Source organism: Stenella coeruleoalba (genome assembly GCF_951394435.1).
Source record: "Stenella coeruleoalba genome assembly, chromosome: 2".
Lineage (NCBI taxonomy): Eukaryota > Metazoa > Chordata > Mammalia > Artiodactyla > Delphinidae > Stenella > Stenella coeruleoalba.
In genome coordinates, this window is record NC_137147.1 from 15,355,305 (window position 1) to 15,372,245 (window position 16,941).

Sequence of the window (16,941 nt, forward strand, 5' to 3'; positions counted from 1 at the left end):
CATGTTTTCGACATAACAAATCATCATGTGTACATAGGCTTATTTCTGAGCTTTTTTTCTGTTTAATTGCTTTGTTTGTTATTATCCAACATCCCACCTTTAATTGTGTTTACTTTCTAAAATCTTTGGTTACATGGTTTACTTCCTTCAGAGTTCCTTCCTGACCACCTTCTAAAAGATAGCACCCCGTCTCACTCTCTGCCCCTCTTCTCTTCCTTAATTTTTCACTGAAGCTCTTGTTACATGTTCTGTTGATCGCTGTGTGTTTGTCCTGCTCCGTTCACTAAAACCAAGCTCCTTTAATGACGGGCGTCTGTTTTATTCATTGCTGGCTCTCTGGCACCTAGAAAAGTGCCTGGTGCACACACAGTCAGAGCAAGAACCCTTGTAGAATGAATGAGTGGATATCTGGTGAGGCAAGTTCCTCATTATTTCTTTTTAAAAATTACCTTTGCTATTTCAATAGTATATTTACTCTTCTATTTGAATTTTTAAAACATCTTTTCAATTCCATGAAAAATGCTACTAGTATTACTCTGAATTTATACAGCAATTTGGGCAAAAGTAATATATTCTTTTAGAATAATGTGTTTCCAGGGACTTCCCTGGCGGTCCGGTGGTTAAGACTTCGCCTTCCAATGTTGGGGGTATGGGTTCGATCCCTGTTTGGGAAGCTGGGATCCCATATGCCTTGCGGCCAAAAGGCCAAAAAACATGATAGAAGCAACATTGTAACAAATTCAGTAAAGACTTTTTTTCTAAAAAAAAAGAATAGTGTGTTTCCCCATTCAAGAACATGGTAACAAGAACATGCTGCGTCTCACCATTTATTAAGATCTCCCGCTGTGTCCTTCAGTTTTATTTTTATAGTTCTTCCACATTACTTGTTAGGCTTATTTTTAGTAATTTTATGAATTTTTTGAAATTTTGAATAGGATTTAAAAAGGTAAATTTCCTGAATTTTATTAGATATTTTGCGTACATGTTTAAAAAAAAAGGGCTTATCAAAAACACCTGCCTCCTTCCTCACTGCTGTTCCTGCCGCCTCACCCCATTCTGTGTTCTGCTCCTCTGACACAGCCACTTTGAACTATTTCAGCTGTTTTCTTCTGGTATGTCTTTTATATAATGTGATTTACTACTTTTAGAAGTTAGCTCCAGTCTTGCTACTGGGATGGGCGGGGATATTGCTGACTTACACCTGCTCCACCCCCTACCCCATTATTTCTTGTTCCACCAACTCTGGGCACATAATCCAGAGCGGTCTCTGAGGCGCCCATCATCACATCAACCTGTTTTAATTCTTCACAGGCCACTTATCTCTTAGGTATCATGTGTGTTTGTGTGTCTCCTTCTACTAGAATGTAAGCTGTGTAAGAGCAGGGACCTTGTTTTTCTTGTTCGTCCTAAACCCCCAGTGACTTAAGCAACATTTGACATATAAATATTTGTCGCATACATGAAAAACAAAACAAAACAACATCTTTTATGATGTTCATTTTCCAAATTACTGCTAATATGAGGATTTTATGATTTTGAAATTGGCCATTTTTGAATTCTTCTCAGCACACATCAGATGCTTTATCTTAGCGCTGTTGCATGGGGGTTAGAACGATAAACTTTGAAGTCTATTAATAGTCACTTGCAGATATTTTATTTTGCTCCGCTTCTGTTTTACCATCATAATCTCATGAAGACACACCCTTATGCAGATTGAATGGTATCATATATAAATATATATATATATATATATGAAAGTTTGTTACAGTACCCAATATATGGTGAGCACTTTAATGAGTCAAGTTAATATTCTTAGGAGTAGGTATGTTAGGAACCAGACAGGTCAGCATTCATATTTCCTTACTGATATATGCTGAGACTTCCAGGAAGTTATTTCACGTTTTTGAGCCTCTGTTTCCTTATCTGTAAAATGGAGGTAGGCTCTGTAGGTTGTTTTAGAGTTAGATATTTTTTATTTTTCACTCGACACATTTTTATTAAGCATCTGTTACATGCACTGTTCTAAGTACTGGGGATACAGCAGTGAACAAGACAGACAAGGTTCCAGCTCTCTCAGAGCCTGTATTCTTCTAGGACAGGGATTATTAAACTTTTTTTTTTCTTTAAAGAGCCAAAGAGTAAATATTTTAGGCTTTGTGAGCCCTTTGGTCTACATTGCAGTTGTTCAGCTCTGCTTTTGTAGTGAGAAAGGAGCCGTAGACTATAGGTAGATGAATGGGTGTGCCTGTGTGCCAATAACATTTAATTTATAAAAATAGGTGGCTGGTCTGTGGGCCACGGTTGGCTCACTCCTGCTCCAAATAAACAAATAAATAAAATTATGAAGGAAAAATGAGATAATGAGTTAGAGTAGCTTCCCTGCCAGATTCTCTAGATAGAGAGGTCAGGGAAGGCCTCTTGAAATGGGTGACGTTTGAGCTGAGAGCTGAGTGGTGGGAAGAGCAGTCTGAGCACAGGGCACTGCTGTGACTGGTCTTGTGTGACGAGCTGCCAGAGGATAGGTTGGCTGACACCCAGGGGGCGAGGGGCAGGGGGAGGATGAGCTTTAGTGCTGAATATAATTTGTGTACATAAGCTCCTTGGCTCAGTGTTAATATTCAGTATCCCCTATGTGGCAGAAGATGTTCAGTAAGCACGTCCAGAGCTGAAGGTAGCTGTGCAGGTGTGTAGTAGCAGAAATGTATGTGGCTCTGAACGTGGAGTTGGGCAACTCAAATTCAAGTCCTAGCGTTGCTGGTAAATCTGTGACTTTGATTTTTAGTCTCATTAAGTCACCGTGTCTCCATGCATAAAATAAAATAAGTAAATGAAGGCCCATTCCAGTATAATTTTATGACTTCAGAGCAGATTTTATTTTGATCCTTGGCCTAGTGCTTTGGATCTTTTGCTCTTCACTCTTTGAAATTAGCTAGTTTTAAATGTAGCTGGAATGAGTGTGCTGTGAATATATGCTCATAAGCATGCTATAATAATGATAATAAGAGCTGTGTGCCAGCCACTTAGCTAAGTAGGAATGGCAGCTGTCTGAGGAGGACGTTATTTTTATCTTTCTCTGTCAGTGACTAGGAAGTTGTTCCTGTGGGTATTTCTCTTCTTCCATCCACTCAACCCCCTGCCTCTCCCCAGTCATCAGTTTAACTGATGGTCACTGTTTTTCTAACTTAAGTGTAGGCTCTTGATATAACTTTGAAGTGGTATTCTGTACATGAGGATAAAGCAATAAAACGAAGGTTAATTACTCCTCTCCCAGCTGGGCTGAGGCTCCTTAATGAAGACCTTAAATGAACATTTTGAGGGACTTCCCTGGTGGCGCAATGTTTAAGACTCTGCGCTCCCAGCGCAGGGGGCATGACTTCGATCCCTGGTCAGGGAACTGGATCCCACATGCATGCCGCAACTAAGAGTTTGCATGCCACAACTAAGGAGCTGGTGAGCTGCAACTAAGGAGCAGGTGAGCCACAACCAACACCTGGTGCAACCAAATGAATGAATGAATGAATAAATAAATAAGAAAAGCCTTTAAAATAAATAAATAAATAAAACATTTTGACCCCAGCAGTCCTGTCTGAAGAGCTGGTGGCTGTAAGCTGTCAGTACAATGCATGTACATGCCACTACGTGTAAATGACAAATGGTTTTTTATTTTAGTGAACTTTTATCTAAAATTTTATTGTTATGTTATGGAAAGTGTTACATTTCTGCAAGTTTTACAGCATTTTGGTGGAGTACAAGGAAATATTGAGGTATTCTTGTACCTTGGAAACTGTTTATATAAATAGATAAGAATTTCCTTTGAGAAAATTTTTTCTGTATTTCAAACTTTTGCTCAAACTTGTGGAATCATTTTGCTGTGGTAAATCTTCAATGAGAAGGATATTTGTTGCACTAAGTAGGTGGGCCATCCATTAAGAAACAGACTTCAGAGGATCAGTTTCATGTGTCTTTAAGGGATGTGTTTCTCCCCACTCCAGGGTGGTTTCTCTTCTGGCACGCTGAATGGCAAGCCTCTCTGGAAAAACGTCTCTGTGAACTTCCCGAAGAATGGCTGGGCCGCGATTGGAACTCACTCCTTTGAATTTGCACAGTTTGACAACTTTCGTGTGGAAGCCATACACTAATACTCACAGAGTGCCATAGAACGCTCTCTGGATTTTCTTTCTTTTTGGTTTTGGTTCAGAGCCATTTCTGGTTTTGATGGATCAATATAGGAGCCTTTTGGAAGCTACAAAAAATGGAGAGTAAATGAGGAGAAAAATATATTTTTGCTTGACCATCTTGAAGATTTTTTTTTTAGAATTCCAAGGGGAAACAGATGAATCTTTAATATAACCCGATACGTCCCGTACATAGGGCACTAGGTACGTTGGTCAAATCCTGCAGAGTCGTTTGGGTGTTCAGACCTCGAAGCCTTGTGTTAATGCTGAGGTAGCTCTCGTCATCTTATTTGCACATGATCATGCAGATGGCAGGGACTTGATCATCACTGTGATGTATCTATTCATGCTGACTGTGTGTCTAGTGAGCTGGTGTCCTCGTCGTGGGTAATGCTGCTGTAACAGGAAGCTGAAGAACACTGGAAATACTGCTTTTTTTGTTGTTGTTCGTATTACCTTTATTTCATTTTTATTAAAACAAAATTTTTTAAACGTCTTTATTGGAGTATAATTGCTTTACAATGGTGTGTTTCTGCTTTATAACAAAGTGAATCAGTTATACATATACATATGTTCCCATATCTCTTCCCTCTTGCGTCTCCCTCCTTCCCACCCTCCCTATCCCACCCCTCTAGGTGGTCACAAAGCACTGAGCTGATCTCCCTGTGCTATGCGGCTGCTTCCCACTAGCTATCTGTTTTACATTTGGTAGTGTATATATGTCCGTGCCACTCTCTCACTTTGTCCCAGCTTACCCTTCCCCCTCCCCGTATCCTCAAGTCCATTCTCTAGTAGGTCTGCGTCTTTATTCCTGTCTTACCCCTAGGTTCTGCATGACCTTTTTTTTTTTTTAGATTCCATATATATGTGTTAGCATATGGTATTTGTTTTTCTCTTTATGACTTACTTCACTCTGTATGACAAATGCTAGGTCCATCCACCTCACTGCAAATAACTCAATTTCGTTCCTTTTTATGGCTGAGTAATATTCCATTGTATATATGTGCCACATCTTCTTTATACATTTATCTGTCGATGGACACTTAGGTGGCTTCCATGTCCTGGCTATCGTAAATAGAGCTGCAATGCACATTTTGGTACATGACTCTTTTTGAATTATGGTTTTCACAGGGTATATGCCCAGTAGTGGGATTGCTGGGTGGTATGGTAGTTCTAATTTTAGTTTTTTAAGGAACCTCCATACTGTTCTCCATAGTGGCTGTATCAATTTACATTCCTACCAACTGTGCAAGAGGGTTCCCTTTTCTCCACACCCTCTCCAGCATTTATTGTTTGTAGATTTTTTGATGATAGCCATTCTGACCAGTGTGAGATGATGTCTCAATGTAGTTTTGATTTGCATTTCTCTAATGATTAGTGATGTTGAGCATTCTTTCATGTGTTTGTTGGCAATCTGTATATCTTCTTTGGAGAAATGTCTATTTAGGTCTTCTGCCCATTTTAGGATTGAGTTGTTTGTGTTTTGGATATTGAGCTGCATGAGCTGCTTGTAAATTTTGGAGATTAATCCTTTGTCAGTTGTTTCATTTGCACATATTTTCTCCCATTCTGAGGGTTGTCTTTTCATCTTGTTTATGGTTTCCTTTGCTGTGCAGAAGCTTTTAATTTTCATTAGGTCCCATTTGTTTATTTTTGTTTTTATTTCCATTTCTCTAGGAGGTGGGTCAAAAAAGATCTTGCTGTGATGTATGTCATAGAGTGTTCTACCTATGTTTTCCTCTAAAAGTTTGATAGTGTCTGGCCTTGCATTTAGGTCTTTAATCCATTTTGAGTTTATTTTTGTGTATGGTGTTCGGGAGTGTTCTAATTTCATTCGTTTACATGTAGCTGTCCAGTTTTCCCAGCACTACTTATTGAAGAGGCTGTCTTTTCTCCATTGTATATTTTTGCCTCCTTTATCGAAGATAAGGTGACCGTGTGTGCGTGGGTTTCTCTCTGGGCTTTCTATCCTGTTCCATTGATCTATATTTCTGTTTTTGTGCTAGTACCATACTGTCTTGATTACTGTAGCTTTGTAGTATAGTCTGAAGTTGGGGAGCCTGATTCTTCCATCTCCGTTTTTCTTTCTCAAGACTGCTTTGGCTATTCGGGGTCTTTGTGTTTCCATACAAATTGTGAAATTTGGAAATTCTGCTTCTTGCAAACCACTTCAACATGTTATGCTTACACTCTAAAAAGTATTTTTTTCTTTTCCTTTTTAAGATGAGGCTTTTGAATTATAGATATATGGAGTGGGTTGATTTGAAGAATGCCCCATTAATAAACTACCTCTAACGCTATTTCTACAGTAATAAATATTAGCAGATTAATTGGGTTATCTGCATTTTTTAATTCTCTTGGGTCCGACTTTTAGTCTCGTGACCCTTATAACTCTCTGTGATCATTTTCCCAGGTGACTGGAAGGAGGAAGAAAACCCTATGTAGCCAATGCTGTGAGTGGGTCCAAAGGTAAAATTGTAGCAATTTTCTTGTGTTTCATTTCATTGTGCCTTTCATTGTCTGTCTTCTCTTGTGGCACTGGTGACAGACTAAAATAACTAGTGAATACTTTTATCTCCTCGTGCCTGGAAGGAAAGGAACACCTATCTACTTTATAGAATTGGATCATCCTCTAATATTTTGTGTGGTTAGAAGCATTTCTTTTGTTAAAGTACAAATATATTTAGGTATAGGTGAGCATATTTCTAATGCAGTATAATTTGTATCTAATCATTAGTGTACCTCCTAGAAGCAAATCAATCATTCATGTGGATAAAGTAAATTCTGGAATTTTTTATAATGAAAGTTTAAAACTATTGAACTAATTCTACAATTTTGGAATTTGTAGTGATTTAATGTAGGCTAAACTGATATGAAGTTTTGTATTACTATTGGAGACAAGAAGCTAAATATTAGAGTAAATCAGATTACAGAGAAAATTTAAAAATTAAAACCAAGTCTAAGTGATTTCCAGTTTAGGTCCCTACATATTTTTTAAAATTAACTTTCTTGAGGTATAACTTACATACAATAAAATGTTCCCATTTTAAGTTTACAGTTCAGTGAGTCTTGATAAATGGATATAACCAAGATATTGAACATTTCCATCACTCCAGAAAGTTCTCTCGTATACCTGTGCAGGCGTTTCCCCTCATCCCCACCCCGATCCCAGGCAACCATCAATCTGATTTCTATTACTGTTGTTAAGTTTGCTTTGTTCCAAAACATAAAAGTGGCATCATACACTTTGTACCCTTTTATGAATGTTTTCTTTTACTCAGCATAAAGTGTTTGAGATTTGTTTATGTGCTGTTTATATCAAAGATTTGCTCCTAATTTCAAAGAGTACTCCATTGAAGGGGTATACCACAATTTGTCCCCCCAGTTTTTGGTATTACAAATAAAGCTGTTGTGAACATTTGTGTACAAGTCTTTGTGTGGACATATGTTTTCATTTTTTCTGGGTAAATACCAAGGAGTGAAATTGCTTCATCTTTTGGGGAAGTGTATGTTTAACTTTATAAGAAACTATCAAAACTGTTTTCCAAAATAATTGTATGATTTTACACTCCCATTAGAAATGTTTGAGAGTTTCCGTTGTTCTACATTCTTGACAATGCTTCCTATTGTTATTCTTTCTAATTTTAACGCTTTCTTGTGAGTTTGTAGTAGGTGTATTAGCTGCTGGGCATCTTTTCAAGGACTTATTTCTCATTCATGTATTTTTTTTTGTGAAATGTTTGTTCATATCTTTTGCTCATTTAAAAAATGTGGTACTCTGTCTTATTGAGTTGTGAGAGCTCTTTATACATTCCAGGTGCAATTTTTCTTTTAAATCAGATATGTATTTTGTCAATTTTCTCCAAGTCTATATCTTTTGAGGAGTACAAAATTTTAATTTGGAAGTCCAATTTATCATGTTTTCCTTTTATGGTAGGTGTTTTTTAGGTGTCCTAAGAAATCTTTGTATGCTCCAAGTTCACAAGGATTTTCTCTTTTGTCTTCTAGAAGTGTAATATATTTAGCTTTTACATTCAGGTCTGTGATCCACTTTGCGTTATTTTTGTACATGATGAGAGGTGAGGATTGAGGTTCATTTTTTTCCTATATGGATATTCAATTTTTTCCAGCATCATTTGTTGAAAAGACCTTCCTTTGTCAAAAATCAATTGACCACATATGTGTACAACCAATAATAAACTCCCTATTCTGTTCTACTGATCTGTGTGTCTATCCTTAGGCAAATACCACATTGTCTTCATTACTGTAGCTTTATAGTAAATTTTGAACTCAGTTTAAATCCCCCAACTTTGTTCTTCAGAATTGTTTTGGATAATTTAGGTCCTTTACACTTACATAAATTTTAGACTCATTTCTGCAAAGGCCTTTTTGGAATTTTGATTGGGATCACACTGAAAGTACAGATGGGGGGAATGGATATCTTAATAATATTGACCCTTCAATCCATGAGCATGTTCCATCTCCATGTTTTTAGGCTTTCTATAATATCTCTCAGCAATTTCTGTAGTTTTCAGTGTACAGGTCTTACACATATTTTATTAGATTTATCCTTAAATCTTTTATTTTTTGATGCTATTGTAAATGGTGTTTTCTCATTTTATTTTTCAGTTCTTTGTTTTGCATACATCAAAATACAGTTGATTTTCTTTTGTCAACCTGCAGTCCTACTGCATTTCTAAATTCACTTATTTTAGTAGCATTAAAAAAAATCCTTAGAATTTTCTGCATATACAATAATATCATCTGTGGATACAGATAATTTTACTTGTTCCTTTCTGAAACATATAGGTGTTGTTTCGGGGGGCTCTGAAGAGCCCAGTCCTTTATGTCTCAGTGCAGAAAGAATTCAGTGAGAGGCAAAGTGATAGATAAGAAGTGATTTATTAGAATAGGACGCTTGTGAGGCTTACAAGTGGGCGGGCAACAGGGTGCTGTGCCCGAGAACTTGGTGGGCTGCAGCTTTATAATCAAAGGAAAAGTGGGGAGGGGAAAAGACCACTTTCTTCTTCATTCTGAGTAGACGTCATGCTTTCGTCATCAGCTTCTCCTCCAGGTTGGGCAGGGGAGTTTTTTTGTCCTTACATGGTCAAGCCAGGACTGTAAAAATTATTTCAGGTCTCTGTACAACGAGCACCTTTCCATAAATTATTGTTCTTTATGTGTGCAGAGAGCATGTCCTAGGGATCATTAACTTACTGAGCTCACTGGGCAAGATGTGCGTCTCATGCCACCATTGTTTTATTGTTTTGGGGCATGTCTCGTGCTTTTGTCGCATGGTTTTGCTGCTAGGCAGGCCTGCTTGGTTTTGTGGTTAAGTAAACCTGCTTTATTGAGTGATCATTAACTTACAGGGGCCTCTCATACTTTTTTTTTTTTTTTTTACTTACAATACCCTAATGGGATTAACTAATTACCTAGTTTGTCCCTTTACTCTGTCCCTATCATTTTCAGTATGTCTGCTTTATTTCTGATGTTCTTGTCTTATTGCGCTGGTTAGGACTTCCAGTACAAGGCAGGGAAGAAGTGGTAAGAGCAGATGTCCTTGCCTTATTCCTGATCTTAGGAGAAAAGTATCTTTTGTCATTGAGTGTGATGTTAGCTGTAGAGTTTCTTTTTTGTAGATTCCCTTTATCTAAGGAAAGTTACCTTCTATTTACAGTGTGCTGAGAATTTTATTACGAATAGAGATTTAATTTATTAAATGCTTTTCCTATACCTAATAACATAGTTATATGATTTTTCTCCTTTATTTTACTAAGGTGGTATGTCACATGTTTGATCTTTACGTATTAAAACAACTTTGCATTCCTGAGATATAGCATGACCAACTGGGGTTTATTACCCTGTTTATATAGTAGTGAATTTGATTTCTGGGTATTTGGTTAAGGGTTTTTGGTTCTATATTTATGTGGAATATTGGTCTAGTTTTTTTTTTTTTTCGTATAATGTCTTTGTCTGGTTTTGGTAACAGGATGATGCCTTATAAAATCAGTTGGGAAGTGTTCCCTCCTCTTCTTTATTTTTTGAAAGAGTTTGTGAGTTTCTTAAATCTTAGATGGAATTCATCAGTTGTATTGGTCAGGGTCCAGTCAGGAGGCAGAAGCTACACTAGGAAAAACTTAACATAGAGAGATACTAACTAGTAATAGGATTAACTACTAAGGAGTGAAGAGACACCTAAAGAATACAGAAATGGCAGATGTAGAGACCAGCCACTTCCTTGACTGGGGAGAAGTGCTCAAGGAAGGAGCACATTTGGAAGAGGGCTTCCTTGCAAGGCCGGGATTCAGATCTCATTGGAGGTGGTTTGGCTGTGGCACTGTGGATGGCATAGGACTTAGCTGGGATGGTGAGCACTGGGTCTGGCAAGCAGGAAACTGCCTTCCGGGCTGTATTTGAGACTCATTGGGAAACTGCCTCCCAGGATGCTGCTGAAACTCTCTACAAAGTTACCTTTTGTGGTGCTGGTGAAACTTTCTGGGAAAGCTCTTGGAGTGTTGGTGAAGACTACTGGAGGGTAAGTACTGGCTGTCCCAGCCCTCACTGGAAGGGGTGCATCACAGGGTGTCCCCAGGGCTGCTATTAGCCCCACACCACAGGAGCAGGAAGAAGAAAGCACATGGTCTCAAGGATGAAAGCTCCTTTCCTCTGAATGTCCCTGCAGTACCCTCCTTGCTCTCCGGCAAAAGAGAAGTGTTTACAGACCCCAGCTCCAGTATCACAAAGCAGGTCAAAGAAGAGGAGTTGGGGCTGAGAATCTCTAACAGAAGCAGGGTTCTCCAATTTTTAAATTTCTTATGTCAGTTTTGGCAATTTATGTTTTTCAAGGAGTTTGTCCATTTTATATAAATTGTCTATTGGCATAAACTAGTTTACAGTATTTCCTTTTTATTGTCTGTAAGACATTCCTGATATGGCCACTTTGTGCTTTTTCTCTTTTTATATTTATTAGTATAGTTAGAGTTTTGTAAATTTTATTTATCTTTCAAAGAACCAGATTTTGGTTTCTTAGATGTTTTTCCTTAGGTTTCTTTATTTTCTATTTTATTGATTGCTGCTTGTACCTTTGTTAGTTATTTTCTTCAGCTTACTTTGGGTTTAATTTTCTCTTTTTCTAGCGTCTTAAGATGTCAGCTTAGATTTTTGATTTTGGATCTTCTTTTTCTTAGATATAGGCATTTAATACTAAAATTTTCTCTAACCACTAATGTAACTGGATCTCCCATATTTTGATATGTCATGTTTTTATTTTCATTCAGTTCAAAATGTTTTCTAATTTCCCTGGTGTTTTTTGACCTTTGTGTTAATTAGAAGCGTGGTGGTTAATTTCCAATTATTTGAGGATGTTTTAGATTTCTTTTTTATTATTGATATTTAACTTCATTATGTTAGAGAATATGCTTTGGTCAGAGAATATTCTGTTTGATTTCAATTATTTTAAATATATATCAACTTGTTTTATGACCCAATTTATCTTAGTTGATGTTCCCTTGAAAAAGAATACAGATTCTGCAGTGTATGACTGTAATGTTTTAAAATATTAAGTCATGTTGGTTGATAGTGTTGTTTAAGAAGTCTATGTCCTTATTGATTTTCCGTCCACTTGTTCTATCAATTATTGAGAGAGGAGTGTTAAAGTCTCTGAATACAAATGTGTTTTCTATTTCTCCTTTGAGCTCTGACAGTTTGATTCTTTTGGAGCTTTTAGAGCTTTGTCAGGGCAGATCGAGACTAGCCTTTACTGCAGGTCTGGAGTAGCCCTGTTCTTAAAGCGTGGAATTCTCTGGGAGTTGAATGAGTTCACCACTACACAGCTCCACTATAGTTCAGATCTTGAGGATCTCCCAGCTCTGTGAGAATTTTAATAGTTGTTCAGCTAATAGGTCCTTTGTAACTATTCTCTCCCTGGTGATGCTTTGCCTGGCCCATGGAGATTCACACTATGAATACCTAGCTTAGCCTAGAGCCAAAGATGCAAATGGACCCCTCTGCAGATTTCTGGACCTCATTCTGCGTAGCTTCCTTCTCTCAGGTGCTCTGCACTGCAAATTTCAGGTGTCTCAGCCTCCTTCAACTCTGAACCTATCTCCACAGCTCTATAAGACCCCGCCCCCATACTCTGTATTTCCCCTCTGTGTACTGGAATCTGATAAATTCCTCCACATAGAAATAGGAGATCACAGGGCTTGCCTCATTTATTTCCCTTCTTTCAGGGATCACAGTCCTGGGATGTGTTGTCTACTTTCTGAAACAGTTGGTTACAGCGGAAGGACTGGTCCATTTCTAGTTACTATTCTTTCGTAGCTGAAAATGGAACTCTCCATTCGTTTAATTTAATATTTAGCCTTCATGGTCTTTTCCAAAATCTTTTAACACTAATAATATGAACCACATGTTATTATAACTTGGACGCTGTTTCAGGTGGCAGCTTGATCTTCTTAAGTAGCTTTTAACCCTTTGGGTAAAGAATGTCTCATGCTTCTGCATTCCCTGTATTGGTGCACAGTATTAATAGGTGCTCAGCAAGGACTTGATTTCTGGTCAGGTTTGATTTGATGCACTGTGTTTATATATGGGTACTGGGAACCATGAATTGTATTTATTAAAGCAGACAAACCAAACCTCTAGATGAAAACACTTTGTAAACGGCTAAAGTTACTTCACGTACTGTCTTAGCTATTTGGCTGCTAGAACAAAACACCACACAGCGGGTGGCTTATAAACAGCAGACCTTTATTTTTCACAGTTCTGGAGGCTGGGAAGTCCAAGATCCAGGCAACAGCATGCTCGCCTTCTGGTGAGGGCTCCCCTTCTGGCTCATAGCAGCCCTTCAGTGAGTCCTCATACAGTGGAAGGGGCTAGGGATCTCTCTGGAGCCCTTTTATGAAAATAATAATCCCTTACCCTCATGACCTAATCACCTCCCAAATGCCCCACATCCCAATACCATCATATTGGGCATTAGGATTTCAACCTATGAATTTGGGGGAGACATAAACATTCAGATCATAGCACACACCTAAAAGTCACACTTGGAGGAGCGCCATGATAACAGTATTGAACGTGAGTCCTAAGGTCTGGGTTCAACGCCTTACTCATTGGCTGATTGAATCCCTTAAGCCTTCTGGACTGACGCTGCTGTTCCTATAAGCAAAGAAGCGAGGCTGGTTGCTGAGACTCCTTCCGGCTCTTGCTCTGTAATTCTGTGGCTTGTAAATCTGCGTTTCTTTATTTAATTCAGATTTTGCTTATCTGAAGAGGTAATTTCTTTTCCAAATCAGTACGGTTTGCTATCCATTGTTTCCCATAGAGCAGATGATCATACAATGCCTTGTACATTTTCACTGCAGCAAAATGGCTTCATCGAGTGAAATCATTTTGCAAATGGTATTTTACTTCATTCTAAAGTAATATAGATAAGCTTTGTGGCAGATTCCATTCTTCGAGATATGTGACCTGCTTAGAAAAGGCTAGTTTATCATTCTCACAGGACCATTAGTAATATTTCAAACTATCATGGTGTCCAAACATTGTGATAAGTTAGACTAGAGTCAAGAGGTAATCAAGAGGCATGATTTAGAAGCCACAGTTTTGCTCATAGGTGGATTCTTTCTAACGCTTGATTTTTCTTTTATCTTGATATTTTTCTTTCACTTGAAAGAAGTACTTGTTTTCTCTGTATATATGTCAGAAATATAATTTGATTTTATTATTCTGAAAATAGCCTTTTGGCTTGATTCTAGGCCATGGGTAACTTGAAACTGTCTTAAAACACGTTCTCCTCCTCTTCGTCCTCCTCCCCCCTCCCCTCCCCTCCTCTCCCCTCCCCTCCCCCTCCCCTCCCCCCTCCCCTCCCCTCCCCCTCCCCTCCCCTCCCCTCCCCCTCCCCTCCCTTCCCCTCCCCTCCCCTCCCCCTCCCCTCCCCTCCCCCTCTTCCTCAGCCCACTCCTCCTCCCCTTCTCCCTTCTCTTCCTTCTCCTCCTCCTTCTCCCTCCTTTTCCACCTTCTTTTTCCTTCTTTCTCTCTTCCTCTCTCTTTCCTTCCTTCTCCAAAAAAAATTGAACTTGATGCTCCATATAATTGATAATTGTTACTCAACTAGAAAAATGCAAACACTTTGAAGAATTGTGGGGATTGTTGGGTGAGAAGCTTGAAGTGATTTCATTCCAACAGGATATTTATAATTTTCACATTCACTGAGGGAGGGAAGCATGAAATTCAGTGATTTGAAGATTATACTGGAAAGACAGTTTATTACTTTCTGCATCTGTTTGACAGATTGCACTGTTTAATGTTTTTGAATTGTGTGGTATGTATTGAACACAATGTGGGGAGTGTTTTTGAACCCGTGTTAAAGATTGATATGCAAGGTGGTACCATGTGCTTGTATGGCTCTTCAGTTTGGGGGACACAGTGGCACCCTCCCAGGTGGGGTCGCACACTTTCTGGCCCTGAAGGCTCATAAGATTTCTTAGCTGCTTGTGATACTGTCTAACAGGGGTGGGAATATGGTCAGATTGTTTACAAATGGGATTCAGGGTATCTCTACCCTCTTGTCTCTTTCCAATTGCTCTGGAGACTAGATGTGTGCCTGGCTACTCCTTTTGTGTAACTGGTAACAACCCCAGGATCATTTGAGAATTTCCTGTAAGACTGGGTAAGTTGAAGATCAGTTTCTCAGGTATAGCCTCCCCTGGCCAGTCCACGCCACAGAGCCTCCCAAAGTCTCTTCCTGCGTACCCTCTGTGACAGATTTACATAAACTGTGATTACCTTTGCAAATAATTAAGGTTTGCAAAGAAAATTACCTAAGATGCTAGAATGTTTAATTTTATGTGTCAACTTGGCTAAGCCATGATACCCAGGTCAAGTATTATTCTAGATGTTTCTGTGAAGGTAGTTTTTAGATGAGACAAACATTTAAATGAGTAGACTTTTAGTGAAGCAGATTACCCTCCATAACGTGCCTGAGCCTCTTGCAGTCAGCTGAAGGCCTTAATTTAAAGAAAGACTGAACTTCCTTGAAGAAGAGGGAATTCTGCCAGTGGATGGCTTTTGGACTCAAACTGCAACTCTTCCCTGGGTCTCCAGCCTGCTGGCCTACTCGGCAGATTCTGGACTTGCCAAGCTTCCCAGTTGTGTGAGCCAATTCCTTAAAATAGATCTCTCTAGATGTATACATCCTGGTGGTCCTGTTTCTCTGGAGGACTCTAATACAGATGCCTTTATCATAGAAGTGCATTTTGGCATTCTTTAAATGGAAGTAGATAAAATCTTTCATTTGGAGTACTGCATTACATTTTCTAATAAAAATGTAACTTGAAACCCAAGGGTTTTGGGCTGTTTTTTTTATAGAGGATAGAAGAGTGCATGGGAAACCTTCAATGATCATAAACATTTGTGAATGAAAGTAAAATGAAAAGCCTACAATTACTCTGTGATGACATTTCCCTCCCCTAGCAGTATAAAGGGTGTAAGAACCATTTACCTAATCCTCTAAAGAGAGTGCATATGGCTTGCTGGCTTATGGTGATGTTTAAGTAAAAAGCTTGCTAAAAAAAACTGACTTTTGAAAATTACTCTTTTGCATGTTTCAGTAGCATTTTTCTTCCCATATATGCTTCTTGTTGACTGCTCTTCCTGAGGGGAAAAAGGGCCTGGCCCTTTGCATTTGAGAAGATGTACTGGAAAGACCAATTGACATGTCATTGACTGGAATTTAGTAACATTCTAGCCAGAGTCACCAGAGAGGCTGGGAATGAAGGTCTTTTAGCTGTGCACGTTGGCACTCCAAATAAAATTGGGTTCAGTTGCTCAGGAGAAAGGGAAAGTGAATACTGGGGCCAACAGCTACCAGCCTCTGCCACCTGGCGCTTATCTTTGTTAGTGTTATTTAAAATCTCAATCTGTGGAAAAGCATTTTGCCTGGTGGCTTTCAGTCCTGCTACATTAAATCTGGCAGACCTGCATCATCATTGTTTCTAGGGAAAAACAAAAGCCACGTACACACACTTCAAATTACTGGAAAATGTTGGAGCTGGCAGGGATCTTAGAGTCTGGCACATGATCTTCATGTGGCGGAGGAAGAAACTAAAGCACAGAGACGCGAAGTGACTTAAAAGTTACAATGCACTGCGAAGACTTCTTGGAAGCAGGAAGTTGGTTGTCTCAGCCTGTACCTATACCCACCCCACCCCTCACCCCAAACCCTGTCATTTCAAGTTTAATCAAAGTCACAAAGCTATCCAGCCCTTCAGGGCTGCATTTGTTTCTTTCCATGAAACTTAACTCTACAAATACCTGCCATCTGGGAATAAGCAAGCCCAAGTAAAAAGCTGCAAATTCTTGCTGTACCGCTCACACTATTTATTTTTAGCAGCGAAAGGATCATTCCCACTCTTAGCATCTTGAAATAATAAAAGCCGGCATCTATTGAGAATTAGTTTGTAAGCTCCATGGAAGCAGGGATCAAGTTTGATTTTCCTCATCACTCTATCCGTTGTGCCTAGCCCAGTCCGTGATGCGTACTACAGAACACAACAAATAAATAGCTGTTGGATGAGTGGACGTAGTGTTTACAAGGTGGCAGACACTGTGTTAAGCACTTTTTATGGGTTATCTCATTCCGTCTTCATAACTATCCCATGAGGCAGGTAATATTTAAAACTAAAATTTGAAAATGTGCCCAAGCATACAAACATAGTGAGTGTTAGGACCCGGACTGCTCTGTCTGACTGCATCCTGA

The 16,941-nt window shown here is 38.9% G+C and overlaps 1 protein-coding gene across 5 annotated transcripts in view; it reads left to right on the forward strand.

Moving 5' to 3' along the window:
- Positions 1-6,604, forward strand: part of GALC (galactosylceramidase) — a 61,038-nt gene extending 54,434 nt beyond the window's left edge. For 4 of the 5 annotated variants that reach the window (XM_079912145.1, XM_079912146.1, XM_079912148.1 and 1 more), the window contains one exon: positions 3,993-4,665. In XM_079912145.1, coding sequence (XP_079768271.1) covers positions 3,993-4,139 — 147 coding nt within the window. In that variant the 3' untranslated portion in view covers positions 4,140-4,665. Of the gene's footprint in view, positions 1-3,992; positions 4,666-6,588 lie in introns of those variants that run through there. The other variant, XR_013826959.1, reaches the window with a different exon arrangement.
- Positions 6,605-16,941: the final 10,337 nt, after the last annotated feature.